This window comes from Capsicum annuum, chromosome 3, assembly GCF_002878395.1.
Source record: "Capsicum annuum cultivar UCD-10X-F1 chromosome 3, UCD10Xv1.1, whole genome shotgun sequence".
NCBI classification, from domain to species: Eukaryota; Viridiplantae; Streptophyta; class Magnoliopsida; order Solanales; family Solanaceae; genus Capsicum; species Capsicum annuum.
Genome location: NC_061113.1, coordinates 177,035,330 through 177,061,185, shown reverse-complemented (window position 1 = coordinate 177,061,185; position 25,856 = coordinate 177,035,330). Strand labels below are relative to the sequence as shown.

The following is a 25,856-nucleotide window of genomic DNA, read 5'->3' as shown; positions in this document are numbered from 1 at the left end:
CGCTTCGGGGGTGTTGTGTGATAAGAAGGTGCCGCCCAAGCTTAAAGGCAAATTCTTATCACACAACACCCCCGAAGCGAGCTTCCACTTCATCCATCCCGCCCTAATACGATGCGAGACATCCTCGTCAATCTCACCGTTACCCTGAATCACGGACCCGAGATACTTAAAACTATTCCTCTTACATACCACCTTTGATTCCAACTTCACTACCACCTCATTCTCCAGCCTCACGTCATTAAACTTGCATTCCAAATACTCTGTCTTGCTCCTACTCAACCTGAACCTTTTAGACTCAAGAGTTTGTCTCCACACCTCTAATTTATCATTCACACCCCCCGCGTCTCATCAATCAAAACTACATCATCTGCAAAAAGCATACCCCAAGGCACCTCTCCTTGAATACGCCGCGTCAACACATCCATCACCAAAGCAAACAAAAAGGGACTAAAAGTAGATCCCTGATGCAATCCTGTCAAGACAGTGAAATGCTCTGAGTCTTCTCCCGCCATCTTTACCTGAGTTTTAGCTCCATCATACATGTCCTTAATTGCTCTGATATATGCCACCGGAACTCCACTCATCTCCAAAGCACCCCCTGGGGACTTTGTCGTATGCCTTCTCCAAATCGATAAACACCATGTGCAGGTCCTTCTTCCTTTCCCTATACTGTTCCACCAGCCTCCGTACCAGGTGAATTGCCTTCGTCGTCGAGCGGCCAGGCATAAGTCCAAACTGATTCTCCGAAATAGACACTATCTGTCTCAGCCTCACCTCGACCACTCTCTCCCAAATCTTCATAGAGTGACTCAATAACTTAATACCCCTATAGTTATTGCAACTCTGAATGTCACCCTTGTTCTCATAAAGAGGGATCATAGTACTCCACCTCCAAGCCTCGGGCATTTTCGCCGTCTTGAAAATTTCGTTAAACAATCCAGTCAACCACCTTAAACCAGCCTCGCCAGAAAACTTCCAAAAATCCATCGGTATCTCATCAGGCCCCGTCGCCTTACCCCTTCGCATCCTGCGAACAACCTCTCTAACCTCTTCTACCTTAAAACGTCTACAATAACTAAAATCCCGACACTCCTCTGAGTGCTCCAGCTCCCCTTACACAATAGCTCTATCCCCTTCGTCATTCAAGAGCCTATGAAAATACGACTGCCATCTATTCTTAATGTAGCCGTCCTCCACCAACACTGTACCATCCTCCCCCTTAATGCACTTCACCTGGTCGAGGTCACAACCCTTCCTCTTCCTAGCCTTAGCGAGTCTAAACAACTTTTTTTCCCCTCCTTTCTCTTGTAACCCCGCATACAAGCTCTCGAAAGCTGCCGTCTTAGCCGCCGTAACTGCTAACTTAGCCTCCTTCCTAGCTAACTTGTACTCTTTCCTGTTTACCCGCTTCTCTTCTTCGTCCTTACTCTCAACCGACTTAGCATACGCCCCTTTCTTAGTTTCCACTTTCTTCTTAACCTCTTCATCCTAGCGAAAGAAGAAGTATACAAAATCAACTTGCCTAGACAACAAGCAACTCATGAAAATTTATCACTTGTAAGAATCTTCAGGTTCTTTAATGGATGTCCATTTGAATTTTCAATGATTTCTCTCATCATTGTTGTTCCAGGATGACCTATTCGGTCATGCCAAAACACAAAAGTATTCAAATCAGTAAACTTTTGGTTTACAATAATGTGTGCTTTAAATTTACTAATTTCCGCATAACATAGGCCAAAAGAGGGTCCCTTGCATTTTACACCTCAAAGTGTCTTCCTTTTTTTAACTTGCACCCTATCCTATTTATTTTTACAATTTACAACCTAACCGCTTGGGTCCTTGCATTTTACACCCCACGGTGTCCTATTCTATTTTTTTTCTACAATTTACACCCCAGCCTTTGTATTTCCTTACAAAACAGTAAAATTATTTTTTTAATGATTTTTTCATGAGGGAAAAATAGGAATAACAATATACTCCCTCTGTTCCATTTTTTTCGTTTCAATTTGACATTGCACATTGATTAAGAAAAACAATTAATAATATGATTATTTTACCATAGTACCTTTATTAAATAATGTTTACATTTTAATTTGGAGATAAAACAATTAATACTAAGGGTAAAAAGGAAAAAAAAATTGTCTTGTCTTGATTAATGAAAAATAACAAGTAAAATCAAAAATCAAATTAGGAAATCAAAAATCAAATTAGGAAATTTGGTACGAGTTAAATGGAACGGAGGAAGTATTATTTTTTTAAAATAAATTTATTTAATTTTTAGTGTAGGAAGTTAGATGAAAAATTTGCAAACTCAAATTTTTAGAAAATTCCAAACGAATGCCATCTGAGTTCAGAGAAGATTGATATTGCAGAACTAGTGATATAGGAAGACATTGTTAAAGACAAAATTCCATCAATTCATGTGTTATATTTTTTGCTTTATCCTTAACTACTGCTATTCTATTTATTTTCCCTCAATATTTTGGTCCTTTCTTTACGTTATTATTTTCTTTCTGATAGGTAGTATAGGTGATTATGATTGCATTAATATAGATATGGCTCCAGAAATTTCACTGCACCGTACTTTCACCATTCAGAAGCAACGCCACTACGAAATTTTAGCAGTTACAAATTAAAGTGAGAATACTTATCACATGACAATAGTTAGATGATAAATGTGAATGCAAGAACATATCTTGAAAGTTCGTTACACTAAAAATTAAATAAATTTATTTTAAAAAATAATACTTTCTCCGTTCCATTTTACTCGTTTTAAATTTCCTAATTCGATTTTTTATTTTACTTGTTATTTTTCATTAATTAAGACAAGACAATTTTTTTTCCCTTTTTACCCTTAGTATTAATTGTTTTATCTCCAAATTAAAATGTAAAGATTATTTAATAAAGGTACTATGGTAAAATAGTCATGTTATTAATTGTTTTTCTTAATCAATGTGCAATGTCAAATTGGAACGAGTAAAATAGAACGGAGGGAGTATATTGTTATTCCTATTTTTCCCTCGTTAAAAAATAATTAAAAAATGATTTTACTATTTTGTAAGGAAATAAAGAGGTTAGGGTGTAAATTGTAAACAAAAATAGGATAGGATGTAAGTTAAAAAAAGGAAGACACCTTGGGGTGTAAAATGCAAGGGACCCAAGAGGTTAGAGTGTAAATTGTAAAAATAAATAGGATAGGGTGCAAGTTAAAAAAAGGAAGACACCTTGGGGTGTAAAATGCAAGGGACCCGCCAAAAGACAGTTGACAGTTTCTTCATAACACATTTCTGACCCGATGTATTTTTGGTAATACCAAAATATTCAACATTCATTTCATTTATCGTCTCAAAACATGATATCAATCTCCACAGATATATTTGACACATAACAGGTTTTTTTGGGGATTTAGAAAAGAACAATGTGTCTTCTATAATAAGTTTTGTCCCCCTAGGTTGAAATGTAGAGCCGTCAATCAATTTCGAATTACCAGAAATTGTTAACATTTGCTTTTCTCCTAAGCAAGTTAGAAAAGTATTTCTCATCTTTAAATATGACGTGCGTTGTTCCACTTTCAATCACATAAACATCTTCATGATTGATCATTAATCTAAATAATCAGGAACAACCAACATTTTTCAAGATGAAAAATATAGGCAAAGTAAACATTATAATATTATTACTAAACAAAGCACTGCACAAACTTTATTTATTTGTAGGACTAGAGGAACTCAATCATACTAGTTAACACAACCAACAAGAATGAAAAAATATTTAGAATGTTATAGACCCATCTTTGATCATGTGATCTATTTTTCCTTCGAGATGTTCAAAGAATTCTGCTACATCTAGATGCATGGGCTTAACATTATCTTTAGTGATAAAATTTGCTTCTGCAATATTATCCATCTTCTTCAGGGATGCTTGATAGAGTTCAACCAGGTGTTTTGGTGTACAACAGGTACGTGACCAGTGCCCTTTTCCTCCACATGGATAACATTTATTTTCTGAATTTTTCTTTTGCACCATTTCATTCTTTTCATTCTTCTTCTTACTCTATTGGTGGTGAAGGTTATTATTTGGTGCAAGACGACCACCATGATTAGAATTTCTTCCTCGACCACGACCATGAATGGGGCCACGACCTTTGCCACGCTTAGATTGGTTTTGTCTCATTCACTTCAGAGAATGGAATAGAACCAGTAGGTTGACTTTCATGGTTATTCATTAATAGGTCATTATGTTGTTCAACAACAAGAAATGTGAAATTAATTCATAATATGTTTTAAACTCCCATCTCTCGGTATTGCTGTTGCAGTAGTATACCCGAGGTAGATAAAGTGGAGAATGTTGGAATGTTTTCTCCAACATATCATGGTCAGTGATATTTTCTCCTCATAATTTTAATTGTGATAAAATTCTAAACATAAAAGAATTGTATCATAAATCAATAGAAAATCTTGTGGCCTCTAATGAATCCACTCATAACGTGCCAGTGGAATAATAACTATCTTCATATGGTCATATCTATCTTTTAAATTATTTTGCGGTTCAAAATGATTCTTAGCAGTGAGGTCTTGATCAAAAGGAGGATTCTCAACGGTAAGATACTTCCATTTTAAACCCTCATCAAGGTGATGACAACGAAATATCATTGCCTTGGCACGGTCTTGATTTGATGTTCGGTTTTTGTCTTTAATGGTGTTTTGCCAGACCCATCGCATCAAGATAAATTTCAATATCTAGTGTCGAAGATAGATGGCTTTTGCCCGATATATTTAGGGCAAGAAATTCAAGTTTAGAAAGATTCGACATTAATTATGAAAATTTACCCCATTAAGTACTCCAATGGTTGTTCGATCACTTAAAGTGAGTAAAGATTCAGTTCAACCTCAAGAAGAAAATGAGGAGTTTCTTGGTCTTGAAGAACCATATCTCAGTGCAATTAGTGCACTTATGTATCTTGTTAACGCAAGTAGCATTTTATGTTAGTTTGCTTGTGAGATATAATTCTTCCCCTACATGAAGACATTGGAATGAAGTTAAGAATATATTGTGATATGTAAAGGGAACCATTGATTTGGGCCTATTTTAGACTAACAAAGATAGTGCAAATCTTTTTAGTCATACAAATACAGGTTATTCATCTGACCCACATAAAGCCCAATCACGTACAATCCAAGAAAGTTAGCTGTTTTGTGCCAAGATAAGGACCCCACAAAATACTCTATGTCCAAGTATGTTTGGGCTTATAAATAGCCGCACTCTAATTAAGAGAGATACAAAAAAGAAGTCAAAGAAAAGTAATAACAGTAGTTCTCCCTCTCTCTTCTTGTGTTATTTATTTGTGCATTAATTTTTATTTAGTAACACATCATTAACACGACTCTTCCATCTCGAGCAAATACTTTTAAAGTATTAACGATATGGACTTTCTTTTGATAAATAATGTCAAATCTTTCTAAATCTCTTGCGCTGGATATATGGGGCAAAAACTATTTATCTTGGGCACTGGATGTCGAAATTCATCTTGAGGTGATAGGTCTGGTAGACGCCATCAAAGGCAAAGCAGACATCAAATCAAGATTATGCTAAGGCAATGCTATTTCTCCGCCATCACCATTATGAGGGTTGAAAAATGGAATATCTCACTATTAAGGATCCTCTTGTACTGTGGAATAATTTAAAAGATATATATAGCGTATTACTACATGAAGATGATCGTTCTTCCATAGGTGCATTATGAGTGGATTCATTTTACGCTGCAAGATTTTAAATCTATCAATGAGTATATTTCTTCCATATTTAGAATTATTTTACAGTTAAAGTTTATGCGGAGAAAATATAGTTAACCATGATATGTTGGAGAAAATATTCTCCACTTTTTTTGTCTCCTGAGAAATGGGATCCAAACAATATTCGGAATTAATCTCATATATTCTTGTTGTTGAGCAACATAATGACCTATTAATGAAAAACAATGAAAATTGACCTACTGGTTATATTTCATTCCTCGAAGTGAATGAGACAATTTTTCACCAATTTAAGCATGGTGAAGGTCATGATCGTGGTCGAGGAAGAAATTTTAGTCATGGTGATCTTCTTGTACCAAATAATGATCTTCACTACCAATAGTGTAAGAAGAAGGATGAAATGCATGAAACGGTGCAGAAGAAAACTCAGAAAATAAATGTTATCGATGTGGAGGAAAAGGCCGCTGGTCACACCTGTTATATGCCAAAATGCCAAAACACCTGGTCAAACTTTATCAAGCATCACTGAAGAAGATGAATAATAATGAGAAGCAAGTATTATCTCTGAAGATAATGTTGGGCCCATGCATCTAGATGTAGCAAATTTGTTTGATTATCCTGAAGAAAAGAATAGGTCACCTGATTGATGATGGATCTGTAATGTCTAAATATGTTTCATTTATGTTGTTTGTGTTTAACAGGTATGATTGTGTTTCCTTAGTATTGTAAATAAATAAAGTTTATGTAATGCTTTGCTTAGTAATAGTACTATAATGTTTACTTTGTATTTTTCATCTTGAAGAATATATGGATGTTTCTCAAATTTTATTGGATTTGTTATCAATCATGTAGATATTTGTGTAATTAATAGTGGAACAACACACGTCATATTCAAAGATGAGAAATACTTTTCTTACTTGCTTAGGAGAAAAGCAAATATTAACAATTTCTATTATTCGGAATTGATCGAAGGCTCCGGAAGAGCTACTATATTTTCGTCTAAGGGAATGAAACTTGTTATAGAAGATGCATGACTATCTTATAAATCCCCAAGAAACTTTTTAAGTTTTAAAGATATCCACGAAAATAGATATCATGTTGGGATAATAAATGAAGTAAATATTGAATATTTTGGTATTTCCAAGATTGTCTCAGGTCAGAAATATGTAATGGAGAAATCGCCAACTTAGGCTTTTGCCTAATATTATGTAGAAATTAGTACAATTGAAGCATATTCTTTTGTAAATCAAAAGTTCACTAATTTGAATACTTTTATGCTTTGGCATGACCGAATAGGTCATCTCGGATCAATAAAGATGAGAGAATCATTGAAAATTCAAATAGTCATCCATAACAAACATGAAGATTCTTATAAGTGATGAATTCTAATGTGCTGCTTGTTATCAAAGCAAGTTGATTACTAGGCCATCACCAATGAGGGTTGGCATTGAATCCCCTAATTTTTTAGAACGCGTACAAAGGATATATATGGGCCTATTCACGCCTCTAGTGGGTTCAAATATTTTATGGTCCTAATAGATGCATCTTCAATATGGTCTCATGTGTGCCTCTTATTGTTTGTTACTTGGCGTTTGCAAAGTTATTGACACAAACAATATGATTAATGACACAATTTCTAGATTATCCCGTTAAGGGTAATCATCTTGATACAACAACGACAACAACATACCCAGTGTATTCCCACATAGTAGGGTCTGGGGAGGGTAGAGTGTACGCAAACCATACCACTACCTCAGATGAAGTAGAGAGGCTGTTTCTGATCGACCCCAGGCTTAGGACCGATAGCAGTATAACAAACACAGAACATAAATGCATATAAACTAGTACAGTCTACAAAATAAACCAACACTACTAGCCATAATATAATACTACAACCACAAGATAAACCTAAAAACTATCTATCCGGAACCATAGACATCACTCAACACCACGAATAGGAAACTGCATTCACAAATAAAGAACACTCCCCTATTGTTACCGACACACTCTCACCCCCTAACCCTCTACCCTAATCCGCGTCCTCCACACCTTCCTATCAAGGTCATGTCCTCCGTAAGCTGTAACTGTTCCATATCATGTCTAATCACCTCCCTTCAATATTTCTTCGGCCTACCTCTACCCCGCCTAAAATCATCCATAGCCAGTATCTCACACCTCCGCACTAGAGCATCAGAGCCCCTCCCCATCACATGTCCGAACCAACATAACCTCACTTTTCGTATTTTGTCCTCCTCTGAGGCCACTCCCACCTTCTCCTGAATAATCTCATTTCTTACCCTATCTTTTCTGGTATGGCCCATCCATCGCAATATCCTCATCTCCGCCACCTTTAACTTTTGAATGTGGGAGTTCTTAACTGGCCAATACTCTGCTCCATACAACATAGCCGACTGGGCTGTCACTCTGTAGAACTTTCCTTTAAGCTTTGGGGGCACCTTCTTATCACATAGGACTCCCGAAACAAGCCTGCATTTCAACCACCCTGCCCTAATACGATGCGTGACATCCTCGTCAATATCACCATTACCCTGAATTATAGACCCTAGATACTTGAAACTCTCCTTCTTCTGAATGGCCTGAGAGTCCACCTTCACAACCACATTAGCCTTCTGCGATACATCACTAAACTTACACTCCAAGTACTTCGTCTTAGTCCTGCTTAAGTGAAATCCTTTATCATTAACTCCTCCCCGAGTTTCGTCAATCAGTACCACATCATCAACAAATAACATACACCAAGGCACCTCCCCTTGAATATGTCGCGTCAAAACATCCATCACCAAGGCAAATAAAAAAGGGCTAAGAGTCCATCCCTGATGCAATCCTATCAAAACTGAAAAGTGCTCCGAATCCTCCCCCTACCGTCCTCACCCGAGTTTTCACGCCATCATACATGTCCTGAATCGACCTAGTGTACGCCATGGGCACCCCTCTAGCCTCCAAGCACCTCCACAGAATCTCCCCGAGAACTCTGTCATATGCCTTCTCACAATCAATAAACACCATGTGGAGGTCCTTTGTCTCCAGAAACTGCTCTACTAATCTCCTCACAAGGTGAATGGCTTCAGTATTCGAGCAAACTGGCATGAAACCGAACTGATTCTCAGAGATAGTCACGCTCCTTCTCAGCCTCAACTCTACCACCCTTTCCCAAACCTTCATAGTATGACTCCGCAACTTAATACCTCTATAGTTGTTGCAACTCTAGACGTCTCCCTTGTTCTTATACAATGGAATCATCGTACTCCACTTCCACGCTTCAGGCATCTTCGCCGCTCTAAAAATGATGTTAAACAACCTTGTCAACCACTCCAAACCTGCCCCGCCAGTGCCAAAAATCCACTGGAATCTCGTCTGGCCCCATCGCCCTACCCAGACGCATCCTGCGAATAGCCTCCTTGACCTCTTCAACCTTGATGCGCCCACAATAACCATAGTCGCGACACTTCTCAGATTTCTCCAAGTCCCCCAACACGAAACCTTTGCCCCCTTCATCGTTCAAAATTTATGAAAATAGGACTGCCACCTTTTCATAATGAGGGCATCCTCAACCAACACAGTACATCATCTCCCTTGATGCACTTCACTTGGTCAAGGTCACGAGCCCTCCGATCCTTGGCCTTGGCAAGCCTATACAACTTGTTATCCCCGCCTTTCTCCTCTAAAGCTGCATACAAGCTCCCAAAAGCTGCCACCTTAGTCGTCGTGACCGCTAACTTAGCCTCTCCTAGCTACCTTATACTCATCCTTATTCGCCTGTCTCTCTTCATCATCCTTGCTCTCAACCAACTTAGCATAAGCCACTTTCTTAGACTCGACGTTCCTCTTAACCTCTTCGTTCCACCACCAGTCCCCTCGATGTTTACCAGATCGACCTCTCGAGACACCCAACACCTCTTTAGCGGTCTCCCTAATGCAACCGACAGTCGTTTCCCACATGCTATCGACATCCCCTCTACTCTTCCAAGTCTCCTCCTGTTCCTCAACGTCTCCTCCATCTCCAAAGCACTAGCCAAAGTCAAGCTACCCCACTTAATCCTGGGCCGAGCCTCCACACCCCTCTTCTTTCTGCCCTTATTGATTACCAAGCCCATCACCAACAACCTATGTTGAGTCGAAAGATTCTCGCTAGGTATGACTTTACAGTCTTTATATAACGCTTTATCACGCTTCCTAAGGAGCAAAAAGTCTATCCGAGTCTCGGCCACTGAACTACGGAATGTAATAAGGTAATCCTCCTTCTTCGGTAATCATCTCTGGAGAATTTACATTTCAAGCTTTTGATGATTATTGTTTATCAGTTGAGATACAAGTTGAAATCTCGTCACTCATGTTCATATTCAAAATGGGCTTGCTTAGTTATTTACTAAGCGCCTACAACTGATAGCAAGACCACTACTTATGAAAATTAAATTGTCCACTTTCGTTTGGGGTCATGCCATCTCAAATGCAACATCACTTATTTGTCTCAGACTGACTCATTATAATAAATACTTTGTCACTATTAGTTTTTGGTCATGAACCAAATATTGGTAGTTAGACTATGAATAGGAATATGAATAGTATGTAGAATCCTACTTAGAAAAGAATTATAATGTCAGTGTCCTAGCTGGAAAATGAGTCTAATTTAGTGTCCTATAAATAGAGTCTCGATGTAATAATTTAGATACACAACAATTCAATAACATTCTCTCTTATATTTCTCACATGGTATCAGAGCATTCGTGAGAAAAAAATTCATTGTGCATCATTCTACCGAAATCAGTTGTCACTGTGCAGTAGCTGCCCATATAATAATCTTTTCGGTTGGTGTTCTTCTAAAACCAACACCACCACCAGGTTCGAAACTTTCATGCGAGCAAACCTCAGTTCTCACCAAAAACAGGTGTACCTCACGCCTTCACACGCGCTGCCAGAAGAAAATCTCTGGCGGGTGCGTCAGGTTCACGCGCCAGCGCGTGCGACGTTTCCCGACCACTTTTTCAGTAGTTTTTTTTCTAGTAGAATCGCCTTTTCATTTCGAGGCCGACTATAGAATTATATTCTTATTCTGAGCAACTTTTGGCTATCAAATCTAGTTTTCTGGCAACATCAACATTTTTTTCCAGATTCCGGCAACACATTTCCAAAATTTTTGGTCAGTTTAGTCCTATGATTAAGTCTAAACCCTTAATGAGGAGATCAGAAAATCAAACGTCACATTCCATGAAGAATCGACGAGGGGGAGGTCATTTTGAAAGATCTTGACCAGGTGAAGTTATGGTAAAAGACTTGGCCAAACTCGTGATGTATGCTATTCTCGATCCAAGTGTAGTTATTGTAATAGGCTTGGACATGCTCGTGGCATATGATATTCTCTATATGGTCGATCACCTAAAAATGTTCATGTTGTTCAGTCTAGTACCATAGGTAATCAATGGGTGTATTTATCTGAAAAGAAATATAATGACTATCTTCAGTTTTGAGCAAGCAAACAAATATCTCTACCCGTAGTCTCAACTGTACAATCTCCTACCTTTGGATAATGGGTTGTGGACTCTGACGCTTCTAATCATATTTCTGGTGATAAATCACTTCCTAATACTGTTTATGCACAGTCTCTCCCCGCTGTCACTTTAGCCAACGGTAACCAAACAAGCAACTGGAAAAGCTACTTCTCTATCCTCTTTATCACTTTAAATTCTGTTCTTTATGTCCCTGGTTGTCCTTTTAATCTTGCATTGGTCAATCGTTTGACTCGTGCCCTAAATTGGGGCATATTATTTCTTGAGGGCTCTTCTATCACGCATGACTGTAGTACGGGACAAACAATTGGTGTAGGATATGAATCACAAGACCTCTACTATCTTACCTCTCCTAACTCCTTCATAACATGTTTAATTACAAATTTTTCGAATGTAATTCACAAATGTTAGGACATCCTAGTTTGTTCAAACTACAAAAGATGGTGCCTAGTTTGTCTACTCTATCCACATTAGATTGTGAGTCGTGCCAACTTGGGAAACACATTCGAACTACCTTTCAACGTAGTACTGAGATCGTGCAGTCTATCTTTTCCTTAGTTCACTCTGATACTTGGGGGTCCTAGTAGAATCACTTCAACCTTAGGGTTTCATTATTTTGTTAGCTTTATTGATGATTATTGAAGATGTACTTGGATTTTCTTAATGAAAGATCACTTTGAAGTATTTCCTATATTCAAGAGTTATTGTGCTGAAATACAAAATCAATTCAATGTATCTATTTGTACCTTTCGTAGTGATAATGCCTTAGAATATGTCCTCCCAATTTCAACAATTTATGACTCATCAAGGAATTATTAATCACACATCCTGTCTGTATATCCCTCAACAAAATGGAGTAGCGGAGAGGAAGAATAGGCACCTCATCGAGACTGCTCGCACTTTTCTCATTCAATCCTATTTCCCACTCCCACTTTGTTTTTGGGGCGATAGTGTTGTCCCATCTTGCTATTTAATTAATTGGATGCCCTCACCATCCATTCAAAATCAAATTCCTTATTCAATATTGTTTCCTTAGTCACCTCTATACTCTCTTCCTCCTCGTGTCTTTAGTAGTACATGTTTTGTAAATAACTTCATCCTAGGAAAAGGTAAATTAACCCCTCGTGCTTTCAAATATGTCTTTTTTGGTTATTCTCGAGTACAAAAGGGATATCGTTGATACTCACCTGATCTTCATCGGTACTTTATGTCAGCCAATGTCTCATTCTTTGAATATCAACCTTACTTTACCATCTTCTTTTGATCCTGATCATCCTAACATGTTTGACTTTTGAGGATTCTACCGTTACTTTTACATCTACATCCATAGTTCCATTAGTCTTACCTGCACCGATTTTGAGGAATCTACAATACCTTCTACAACTATATCTACAGTACCGCTACTCCTGACTTATCATCGTCGTCTACGTACAGCATCAGGCTCAGATGATTCCCTTCCTGCACCTGAACCTACACCTACAACAGACTGTCTCCTTCGAATGAACTTCGAAAAGGTATATGATCTACTCGTAATACTAATCCTTATTATACCCTTTTAAGTTATCATCATCTACCATCACCCCATTATGCTTATCATCTTTGTCTTCTGTCTCCATTCCTAAGTCTACAAAAAAAGCACTTTCTCATCTAAGATGGCGACAGGCTATGATTGACGATATGTCTGCACGAGTGGTAATTGAGAGCTTGTTCCTCTCCCTTCAAAGTAAATCAACTTTTGGTTAGGTTTATGCATTGAAAGTTGATCTAGACGGCCAAATTGATCGACTTAAGGCTCGTTTTGTTGCCAAGGGGTACACTCAGATATTTGGGCTTGACTATAGTGATACTTTCTTTCCCAAGGCTAAAATAACATCTATTTCCCTTTTTCTATCCATGGCTGTTCTTCAACACTGGCCTCTTTTTCAGTTGGATATTAAAGCTTTTCTCCATGGTAACCTTGAGGAGGAAGTTTATATGGAGCAACCACATGGTTTGTTTCTCAGGGGAGTCTAGTCTGGTGTGTCGATTGCATCAGTCACTTTATGGTTTAAAATAATCTCCTTGAACTTGGTTTGGAAATTTCAACACAATAATTCAAAAGTTTGGCATGATTTGTAGTGAAGCAGGTCACTCTGTGTTTTATCGACATTCTTCTCCAAATCAATATATTTATTTGGAGGTTTACGTTGATAATATCGTTATTATTGGCAATGATCAAGATGGTATTAGACTAAAGACCTCGGCAGATTGAAGTATCTTTTAGGTATTGAAGTTGCTCAGTCTAGATCAAGTATTGTTATGTCGCATCGCAATTATGCCTTATACTTTCTCAAGTAGACTGGAATGATTGGGATGTAAACCTATTGACACTACTATGGATTCTAATACTAACCTCCTGCTAGGCCGGGGGGAGCCACTTAATGATCCTGGAAGATATAGGTGTCTAGTTGGTAAGTTGAATTATTTCATAGTGACCAGACCTGACATTTACTATCATGTGTGTGTTGAAGTCTATTTATGAGTTCTCCCAGTGATAGTCATTGTGATGCAGTTGTTTGCATTAGACGATATATTAAGTCAGCTACAGGTAAAGGACTACTCTTCGAGGATTGAGGTCATGAGCAGATTGTTGGATCAATAGACGCTGATTAGGCAGGATCACCTTGTGATAGACGTTCTACATCTGGATATTGTGTTTTAGTTGGAGGTAATTTGGTGTCTTGGAAGAGTAAGAAACAGAGTGTGGTTGCTCGATTTAGTGTAGAAGCAAAATATCGAGCAATGGCAGTAGCCACTTGTCAGTTAGTCTGGGTTAAATAGTTGTTGAGAGAGTTAAAATTGGGAGAAACCAGTGAAATGGATCTTGTGGGTGATAACCAAGCGACTCTTCATATCACATCAAATTCAGTATTTCATGAGAGGACTAAGCACATTAAGATTGATTGTCACTTTGTGAGAGAGAAGATATTTTCCAGAGATAGTTACAACATTTTTGAAATCGAGTGATCAACTTGCAGATATTTTCACCGAGTCCCTCCCTGGTCCTCGTATTAATTACATTTGTAACAAGCTCGATACATATGACTTGTATGCACCAACTTGAGGGTGAGTGGTAGAATATTATGAGTAAGAACAAGAATAGTATGTAGAACCCTACTTTGAAGGGATTGCGATGTCAGTGTCCTAGTTGGAAAAGGAGTCTAATGTAGTGTCTAGACTATAAATAGGGTCTCAATGTCATAATTTAGATACACAACAACTCAATAATACTCTTTCTTATATTTCTCACATTGCTCATCTATGAATTTTTGGATAGGCTGTATAAATGCCAATAGCACCACCACAGTGTACTAAGATGGCCCTGAAAGAGGTTAGGAATTTGTGTTGGGTTTGATTCACCTTCCATAATTTGCTGTCTTGAACCATTGAAAATGCACTACTTGATTTGCAGATTGTCGATTCGATGAAACAAATTTTTGTAATTAGAGGGAGAGATAAAGGAATTGAAAACATGGAAAGTTTCATCGTTAGCTCATTTTGATCCACGTGCCCTATATGTGAATAAGAGGTCCACAAGATCACCCACTTACAAAAAATAGAAAATAGAAAATGAAATTTCAGAAACATTTACTGATTTGAAAAGGACAACTAAGTTACATATCCCTATAGTGAAGTGCTTATTCGAATTGATGGCCCAATAGGATCATCTACTAATGTCAAAGCTTCTAATCTCATACACGCTTGAAGCATGGTAGACCATTGGGTTCCAACTAAAAATATCCTAGAAAATGAAGCATGGAAAATGATCAAGATGACATTATAAAAGAATCTCATTATCAGATTCAAGATCTGGTTAATCCTAATATTCCTAAAGAAATTAGTGAACCCGGTGAGTAAAGAACTATTAATAAGTTCTACTGGTAATGGGATAAATTTGAATTGATAAAAAATTATGGTGGATAATGTTTTTGCATATAACGTTGCACTTAACATTATGCAAGACTGTGAGGATCTTAAACCTCTATCTATCAAAAAATGTCGACAAAGATGTGATCGATCAAAATGGCAAGTGGTAATTAAATTAATTGAACTCGCTAAATGTGAGGTTCTTGGACCAGTAGTCCAAAGGGATGATGGTGTAAAGTCAGTTGGCTATAGTCCAAAGGGATGATGGTGTAAAGTCAGTTGTCTATAAATGAGTCTTTGTGCGAAAAAAAGATGAAATTGTAAGATACAAAGCACGCCTTGTTGCGTAAGTATTCTCTCAAAGACCTAGTGTTAACTATGAAGAAACATATTCACCCGTTATGAATGCAATAACATTTTGATATCTCATCAGTTTAGTTGTACATGAAAATCTTGAAATACGTCTAATGGATGTGGTTACAACTCATCTCTATGGCTCACTTGATAATGAAATTTATATGAAAGTCCCAGAAGGATTTAAAATGCTTGAAGGATATAGTTTAAAGTCTCGATATATGTACTCAATCAAATTATAAAAATCATTATATGGTCTAAGATAGTCAGTGCACATGTGGTATAAGCACTCACTGAGCAATTGGTAAATGAAGGTTATATAAACGATGTCATTTGTCTTTGTACTTTTCTTAAGAAAACAACATTAGAGTTTTTTTGTACTTTCTGTTTATAAATCTCATTGAAACACTAGAAGAGGTTCAAAACACGATTGAGTATCTAACGAAAAAATTTGAGATGAAAAATCTTGGAAAGAAAAAATTGTCTTGGTCTGCAAATTGAACATTTAGCAGATAGAATCTTCATCTATCCAACTGCCTATACTGAGAAGATTTTGAAATAGTTTTATATGGACAAGGCATATCCTTAAGTACTTCAATGGTTGTTCGATCACTTGAAGTGAGGAAAGGTCCGTTCCAACCTCACGAAGAAAATGAGGAGCTTCTTGGTTTTAAAGTACCATATTCTCAGTGCAATTGGTGCACTTATGTATCTTGCTAATGCTACAAGACCTGGCATAACATTTTCTGTTAATTTGCTAGTAAGATATAGTCCTTTCTCCTACGCGAAAACATTGGAACGGAGTTAAGCATATATTGCGATATCTAAAGGGGACCATTGATACGAGTCTGTTTTATACTAACGAAGATAATGCAGATTGCAGATCTTGTTGGCCATGTAAATGCAAGTTATTTATGTGACCCACATAAAGCTCGATCTCAAACAGGCTATCTGTTTACATACAGAGGTATTGCTATATCATGGTTCATGGCAATCTAGAAACTAGTCTATTGTTGCTGCTTCTTCGAATAATGCTGAGATAATAGCTATTACAAATAACTATGTATATTTTTTCTTTCACTAGAATTTTTCTTTTACATGAGCATTCAAGAGTGTTGTATATTGTATGTCCATGTGACATCCTTTATGCCTAAGAAAGTGGATAGCTTTGTGCCCAAGATAACGGGCTCCCCAAAATACTTTGTACCCAAGTAAGTTGGCTTATTAACACTTTTATATGTATTAAGAGATATACGAAAAGGAAATGACGGAAAAGTAATAACAGTAGTTCTCTCTCTTCTTGCGTTGTTACTTTTGCATTACTTTTTATTTTATAACACGTTATCAGCCCCCGCAACCCCAAACATACAATTGGAGTATCTCTTTTGTATTGACATTTACAATCCCTCCTCTACGTAATGCATCTTTTATGATTCATATGGAATGTCTCTCGAGTCTTAATTTTTTCCTCATTAATTTTTTCCTCAATGTTTTTCAATAATTAAGAATAGGTCGGCAGCATGTCAAAGGCTTATTCATGCTAATTGATTAGCTTCTTTCACACTATGATAACTGTTGATTCTATAGTTCGAGAACTCTTATAGTTATGATTAAAATTTGTTCACTGAGGTATGAATCACAGTAACAGAAATATTTCTGTTTCCTTGCGGCGTTGTTGAAAAGGGTGAATTTCCCTTACTGAAGTTTCTTTACCCAGTTTTTCTTAAAGAATTATCAATAGATAGCTATTTCTTATGACTATGATTTAAGTACGTTATCTCTGAATTGAAGGGGTGTAACTGCCTATTTGAAAATGTTATTTTTCCCTTTTTATGTTTCTTTTCATTTTATTCAATCGAATTTTAATCAAGAGAACTAGGTCGAGTTGGACCAAGTTTATTGTGGTGATCACGTGGTTTATTTGTGAATCAAAATTTATTTTAAACTGAACCGGATTAACCCAAAATAGATTGAACTGACCGAAGTACTCCACTCCCAAAATTCTACCTTAGTCGTTAGTGGTAGGTGTGTGTCAAATACAGTGGCATCCGTAAACTTCAGATGCTAGATCCGCCTCTAGGATTAGGCCCTATGTAATCAAATAATATGACATTAATAAATTGAGGAATATTTTCATTTGACGAAGGTGATTATCATTTTGCAACAAAGACAGAGAAACAGGAAATTTTCCCTATGGATGTGTATTCCTGTAAAGTCATTCGGAAAAATGCAAAATTGGGGGGGAAGGGGGAGATGAAAGACCAAAATGTTGTGCTAGTTGTTAACTCATAGTCTTTTTGGGTACTTCCCCTTGAGAAGGTTCTTCTATCAGTTGGGAAGCAAAAATGAGAGCATAGAGGGAAATAGGATTGTTTGAATTTTTTTAAAAGAAGTTGTTTGGTAAAACAGCAATATGAGGAGGAATTGTCACTGACAAATTTATTTCTAAACTGTCCGTGGTTGATACAAAGAATTTCCATCTTCAGCTTGAGGATCAAAAAAATTATATAATAAGCAGAAGATGATTCTTAATAATGTTGCCTGTATGTTCAAACCTTTGACAAATCTATTAGTTGTGTTACAGTTTTAAGATACTTTTGTTGATTGATACTTCAGTAGGTGTTCGGTTATTTTCTGTGGAAGTGTTAGAATTGAAGCATAAAAGTGTTCTACTTTCAGGCTTTTCTTTCTCGTTAGTATTCCAAAGTTGAAATATCAAAACTAGTAATGAGAGTATTTGAGGCTTCTTTAATTTGTTTGTGCAAACCATTTGTTGTTATTGCGTTACGTCTTCTGAAAGTCGAAAAGCTATATGATTCCATAAATTCCTTTACATCAATCAATTATTACGTCATTGCTTTTGTTCATATTATGTTCTGCACTCATTTGTTATCGACAGACCCTACTTACATGATTCGAGCAATTCCAAGCAATGCATCAGATAACATCTACTGTACACTTCTTGCACAAAGTGCTGTCCATGGAGCAATGGCTGGATTCACAGGCTTCACAGTTGGACCTGTAAACAGCAGACATGCGTATATTCCAATTAATGTAAGCCTATTTGTGCATGTATTAATTTATTGAATTGAAGTTAATTGATTGGAGTAGACTGGATAAAAAGGATTCATTTGAGGCAGACACCAACTAATTTAGGAGTGAGACATCAAAGTTGGTTGATGTAGCTGTCCTAAAAAAGTATGTTGTTAGTGATATATTAGTATTCTGCTTCAACTGGTCGTGGAAATTTGTTATTCTAGCTTTTTTCCATCCACGGGTTTTTCTCGTTGAATAATCTATACTAACCTGGATTATGTTACTTGTCAATCAAAACCAGTGAAGCTTTTCCACCAACTTAATGAGAGGTATGTAAACCTCCGTATGGTACGAGGATGATTATCATCCTTTAAATAGGCGTTCTTAGAAATTTAGTTGGAGTTGCTTGTAGAATTAAAGAGGCATGCTGAAGCTTGTGTGCAGTGACTTTAAAACTGAGTTTGCTTGTGGATATTTAGGAGTTGTTATTCTCATAGAATTTTTTTGAACAATTTCATGCTTTTGTGAGGTTTGCCGGTGTATTGTCTTTTTTTTTTTTTGGGGTGGGGGGGGGGGGGGGGGGGGTTTGTTTGTGTGTGTTAACTGTCTCCATGAAGATCTAATGTTTATGCCCTGATGTTTGATTGCAGCGTGTCACTGAGACTACAAACACCGTGAACATAACAGGCAGGATGTGGGCACGACTTCTTGCCTCTACTAATCAACCAAGTTTCGTTCATCATTGTCAGACCGTGAGGGAAAAAGTTGATAAACAGACTATTGATGCAATTAACAATATGCAGATTAATTCTATATAGATTTTATCATCCTGTAGTTTCTCTCCACAAACATTCTTATCAACTAGATATTTATTTCAAGTCTAATTTGTTGGGAGCTGTAGTTGCCCAGTTCTGAAGAGGAAAGTAGTTGAATATTTTTTATCCATATCAAAATATTTAGTGTACAGTTGTCGCCACACATCCAATACCTTTGTTTTTTTTTTTCGTTTTTTTTTCTTTTCTAGGTAGGAAAAGAGAGATTATTCAATGTGGAAGATTATAGTCTGCTTTTTGTTGCCACTTACGACCTTAATACTAGCTGTACTGGATATGAAGTGCTTTTCAGTCATTTAGTTTAAAAACTATTTGTTCTTTTATTTTTTTATATTTGAATTCATTCTTTGGAATCTTGATAAACAGAAATTTAGGCATTGTAGTAGTGGTTCTTCTTTTGTTATACTTCGAGACCTGTACCTTCATGATTCATCATGTGCTATTGGAAGAGTGGCGACAAGTTAATGCACATTTTAGAGGAGTTGTACTGCATCACCTATATTATATAGTGTGTTGTGTGCTTTCGGCTTTGCAGAGTGGGCTCTTTTAAGCGTTTGATTCTGTATATTTTTAGTGGCAATTTATTTAATTCACATTTGTGAACTGGTACATATCAGTTCTCACAACTATTAGCGCCGGTTTAACCATGGATTAAGCATGACAATTGAAGCTTAAAAGAAAGGGAAAAGGGTCAAAAATAACCCTCTAGTTTAATAGTTACATTTACCTCTAGTTATACTATGGGGTTAGAAATATCCTTTCTATTAAGAAACTTAACAAACATGCCCTTTTGTTTTACGGTTTTTTACTATGAACTTTTTAATATCTGATGTTACTTATACTTGGTTTTTTACTATGAACTTTTTAATATCTGATGTGACTTATACTTGAGAAAGGTAGTTGTCACGTGACATTTCACCTCACCACCTTTTTCAAAAAAAAGAAAGAAAATGGAATACCTTTGACCTAACGTAATTAATGAGGTTAAAACAGCCATAGAAATCCAAAACGAGAGTAGTCCTGAGCGTGTTGAAATGGAACCGATGTGCAGATACGCAGTGCTCAAAGAGGACATTACTGGAACCATAGGTGGAGTCACAGAACAAGCAAAGCAACTTTGAGTTCATAGCATCATCTTCTTCGTCTCCGTTTTCCCAATCTTCCCAGTTTTGGTCCTTGTCGGAGTCTGAGTTTTCACCTTCAACTTCCTATAACTGGTGTTGGATTCCTCCATCGCCATAGCAAGTTAGCAGCAAAGTCCCAAGTTTGGGATAGTTAAAATGGAGTACTGGTTCTTTTTTTTTTTTTTTTTCAAAAAGGTCGTGAGGTGGAATGACCCGTGGCAGCCACCTCACCAAGTATAAGCCACATCATATATTAAAAAGTAAGTCCATGGTGGAAAGTCATTAAATAGAAAGGTATGTTTGTTAAGTTTTTTATCGGAAGGGTATTTCTAATTCATAGTATAATTAAGGGTAAATGTAATTATTAAATTAAAGTAGAGAGCTATTTTTGACCTTTTTTCCTAACAGAAAAGAAAAAATGGGGCAGCCTATAGACTGATCTTACAAATTGATTAATATATTCTCACCCAGATTTCATTCAAATGACTCCTCTATAACATGTAAAATCTCAAGGTTCCTCTGTAGCCAGAAAATGGCAGGTCGTCAGAGAGTCTCATTTTTGGTAGATTGTTTGTTCAAGATTATTTTTACTTTTTCATATAAAAATACTTCTCTATCTGTGGTTGAAATTAGTTGCAAACACCTGGACGACTATATATATACAAAACTTGACGTAGAGGCGTTTTTTGGTTCTCTGATAATTACTCCCTCTAAGTAATTCAATTTGTTTGTCTTGATTTGGAGTATGACGAGAAAATTAATGTTCAGTGTCGATTTGGATATAAAATTTTCAATTTTTTTTTCAAAATAACATTTACATATTTAAAAATTACATAAAAAGTATTATGAGTCTCAATAATTAACAATTCAAAATATTTAAAAAATATTTGAAAATGTTATGGTCAAATTAATTATGATTTGAATCTTGAAATTCAAATTCGAGACCTCTGATTAAGGAAAGAGCAGCCTCGTCCACTATACCACATCCTTTCATGGTATATGTTTAATTGTCTTTTGCTACATCATGTCAAATGCTTTGTATATATTACTAAACTAGTTTAGGTGTACGCGCCTTGCGTGTGTACCTCATTTTATTGAGTTCAAACGTTACACTAAATAGAATATCTGTTTAAATAATAAAGATAAATACAATAATTAAATTCAACATCTTTTGAATAATTTATTTAATTAAATCAAACCTAACCTTTACCTAAAAAAATATTCAAAGTCAACTGGCATTCATCTACCACCTGTAAATTCATCTACGACCTGTAAACTACAACAAAATAATACAATAGTGATCACAAAGTTTCAGTTTTGATGAAAATACTTCTTATCTGAGCGAAACTTTTGACACTACGGAATGACTTGAATGAAAATAAAGAAGATATACATATATACACACAAAAATTAAGCATCCACCAATCTAGACATGCAATTGAATCGAGTTAGATGAGCATAAATCATATTTTTTCAATAAGTAAATCAGTTTCTTCTCTAGTTTTACGTGCATCTCAATATTTATAGAAATATTTCTTAGAGTTCTATTTTAGGTGTATTTTTTATTTATTTTAGGAGTATTTTTCTAATTGATCAGTACAAAAGAAAATATTACTTAATTGATTCTCCTTCCATATATTTTAGGAGTTTCATATATTTTAGGAGTCTAGTTAATATAATAAAAACTAATTAAATAATAAATTGAAGAAAATAGTGAAAAGACAGTTTTGTCTAAAGGAGTGAAATGAAGGACAAAAAGTTCAAGTTACTTTTATAAAGGTCTTCACACTTTTAATATAAACTAGTTTAGGTATACGTGTTTTGCACGTGTATATAGTTAATTAACAATAAATGAATATCGAAAGAATAAATTATTGTGTGTACATTATATTATTAAGAGAAAAATGTACATGAAGAAGAACATGATAATTCACCATACATTTTCTAATGTCTCTTTTAATTATTATAGACATGTGAAATATTTTATAATATACTTTGATCTTGTAATTTTAAATATGTTGTATGAAAATTTAGAAATAGAGTATTTTAAAAAAAGATATGGATTTATTGTTTCATCTATTCCTATTTTTTCACATATTATATTTTTGATATTTTCTCCAAGTTCACCTAATAAAGATTGTTCTTGATCATAATATAAGTTAGTATTACCTTATTGTTTTACGATTCGATTTCTTGACAACCTTAGCTTTGAACAATAAGTTCCAAGTCACCTTTAATAGAAAGCACTTAACCTCTAATATTAAACTTTTTTATGTGAATTAAGATTCAGTCAAGCTCCAATGCAGATACTGAACACTTCAAATTGTAATGTAAATAAATAAATAAATAAAAAAGAGAAGATATATGTACAAATTTACATCAAACTAAGAAAAAATTCTCAAGTTTACCTCAAATCAGAAGGAGCAATTCTCGAAATTGTTGATGGCCTCTTTACACCTACAATCAGTGATTAAAATTTTTTAATGATAAGCCAAGCAACTAATAAATAAAAATCAAATCTCCTAAAAACCTAATCCAATGAATAATCCTCAGAACATAGTACACGTAGCTTTTTTAACCATAGGCATAGATAAAAAAAAATCTTTAATTAATTAATAAGATAACTAATTATTATGAATTCAGAGTGATCTATCAATTTTTTGTAACGAAATGCGACGATTCAAATAATTTATTTAAAATTATAAATAAGTCAATTTCATTACTATTATCATGAATTCCGAATGACCAATCAATTTCTCGTGATAAAATGCGATGATCTAAATAATCTGTCCAAAATTATAAATAATTCAATTTCAAATCACTAATTGTATATGAAATACTATAAACAAAACTCACAAAGAAATTTCTCAATTTATAATTCTTTATAAAAAATACATCATTTCTTATTGTAAACTTCAAAACTAATCTAAAATTTTAGAAAACATACCTCTGGACAAATTCACTTCAAGAAACTGCAATTTTGATAAAGAATATGAATGATATATTTACGGTGAAAAACATAAGAGAAAGTAATAAGACAAACATTAAGATCTACTATAAAAGAAAAATTCATAAAAAAAGAAAACTTAGAAATACAGAAACAATGTTAACGATAAAGTTCATGAATGAAATTGTCCAACAATATTTTTTATATATATAGAAGACCCTAAATCAAAAAGGAATTAAAAAAGTAAACATTGTCTAAACCAAAAAGAAATTAAAAAAGTAAATATTATAGATTTCAACACCTAAAAAAAAAGAGCTAAAACGTGAAAAAAAATTAAAGAAAAATATAAATAGACTCCTACTTAGAAAAAACATTACCTAAATCACAAAAAAAAAAAAAAAAGTTTAAAATGACAAACATAACTAAAAGCCATTATTTATGGAAGTGGCACCTCTACTTAAAAATTTAGCACGGACAAAATATATTTTAAGAAAACAATGAAAAACTATACTAATAGCAAAAAGAGAACCCGAATCTCTATTTTAGATCACCTGACTTTAAAAAAAAAAAATTAATAATCAAAATTTAGTATATTTATTTTATTAGGATTCTATTTTGCTGGTTATTTCTTTCCATATATTTCAAAAGTCTTTAATCTCTATCCCATATATTTTAGGAGTGTTTAATTTCTATTATATATTTGTAGGAGTCCTTAATTTGATTAAATAATATTTTTTTTTTGAAAAAAAAAAGTGAAAAAATAATTTTGTCTATTTAGAAGACTTTTAATGAAGGGTAAAAAGTTCAAATCACTTTTCTAAGGGGTTCACACTTTTAATATATTATATAGATATAGATTATAGATAATGGATATAGATATAGATATAGATATAAATTATAGATATAGATAATAGATATAGATATAGATTATAGATTATAGATTATAGATATAGTATAGTATTAAAATAACTTACAATTTATCATTATATCTGTAGTTAAGATGTCCGTCCACAGACCACTACCTACAAAACATTTGTCTTCATCAACGTCTATCTTGGTTCAGTTTCCTTTTTATTATTATTTTAACAACAATTAGATTTGTTTGGGCAAGTGATCAATGATAAAGAGATGAACCGGTTATTGGCCACTTTTTTAATGATGTGCGCAACTCTGAAATTTGTGCATTCTACATATGTTAAATATCTTCAATATACTGGTTGGTAATTATATGCTTTTTATACGGATTATTAAGAATCCAACAACTTTTTCATAGTTTTAAAACAATCATAGTAGGAGATATTGATGGCTACATATATTGCAACATATTCATTAAAATTCCACAAGTAAAGTTTGAAGAGACGAAAGTGTATGTAGATCTTATCACTACTTCGGAGAGGTAAAAAGATTGGTTCTAAAAGACCCTCAGCTCAAGTCTAGCAAATTTAGATATAAAGAAAAGGAAAATAATTAGAAATATTAGGTGCTATAAATTACGTAGAAAATTGTGAGTTTTGCCATTCCAGTGACTTGTCGGAGTACTTAACAAAGGAATAATTCGTAAAATTTATATGAATACAATTAATATGACAATGATATACTAATATAGTACCGCCATATTTTGGAATATGACCGAAATGATGGCATTATATTAAATGGATGAAATAACATATGGCAAAGTAGAGAAAAGACATAAATATATTATTAAAGTTCTCTCAAATTTTAAAAAAGATATCTAAAGTTTATCGGGTCCTATTAATTCATGAAACTAGTCCTAACCATAATAAATACACACTTTTACACCAGTTATGTTCTCAGCCTCAGATAGTGCATCTTATTCTCTAATTAAATACTATAATATTTATTTTTTCTATCCTTTTAATAGAGGGTCGGATTAATATTATTTTCTTAATGTCTGTTATTTCTATATCTTTAAGTATATGTAAGATTAAAACTTTAAGATAATCTAGATGATCTATCTTTTAAAATTGGTTTTATTATAATATTTTGTAGTTGTTTGTTTTAGCCTTAGTAGTTCTTGCATATTTTTACTAAGAAATTCTATGTATTTTATATCTTTATTTTCCATGTATTTGTCTATATTTATTTTTATCTGTTTTTCTAGTAACTGTATGTTTTTCATATATTTCTCTAAATTTTCTATGTAATTTGTCATGGTAAGTATTTGTAAGAGTAATTAGGTAGGTATGGTATATAATTTACTCTAGTCATGTAATATTTACCAAATGCTTTTTCTAATATGATTTTTCTTATATCTACTACTTTTATATCTCTAAGTGCATACAAAATAAGTATTTTAAATTTATCTACCATCATATCAGATAAATAATCATTCATTTTCATAAAATTGCTTTTTTCAAAAT

The 25,856-nt window shown here is 34.6% G+C and overlaps 1 protein-coding gene across 5 annotated transcripts in view; it reads left to right on the top strand.

Annotated features, from left to right (window-relative positions):
* LOC107863539 (ATP-dependent 6-phosphofructokinase 4, chloroplastic) overlaps window positions 1-19,747 on the top strand; it is a 46,822-nt gene extending 27,075 nt beyond the window's left edge. For 4 of the 5 annotated variants that reach the window (XR_007053119.1, XM_047408458.1, XM_047408460.1 and 1 more), the window contains 2 exons: window positions 18,435-18,589; window positions 19,222-19,747. Coding sequence is in view for 3 of the 5 variants with exons in the window: in XM_047408458.1 (XP_047264414.1) it covers window positions 18,435-18,589; window positions 19,222-19,389 (323 nt within the window). In the remaining 2 variants the exon portion in view is untranslated. Of the gene's footprint in view, window positions 1-3,915; window positions 3,959-18,434; window positions 18,590-19,221 lie in introns of all 5 variants that reach the window. The other variant, XR_007053118.1, reaches the window with a different exon arrangement.
* Window positions 19,748-25,856: the final 6,109 nt, after the last annotated feature.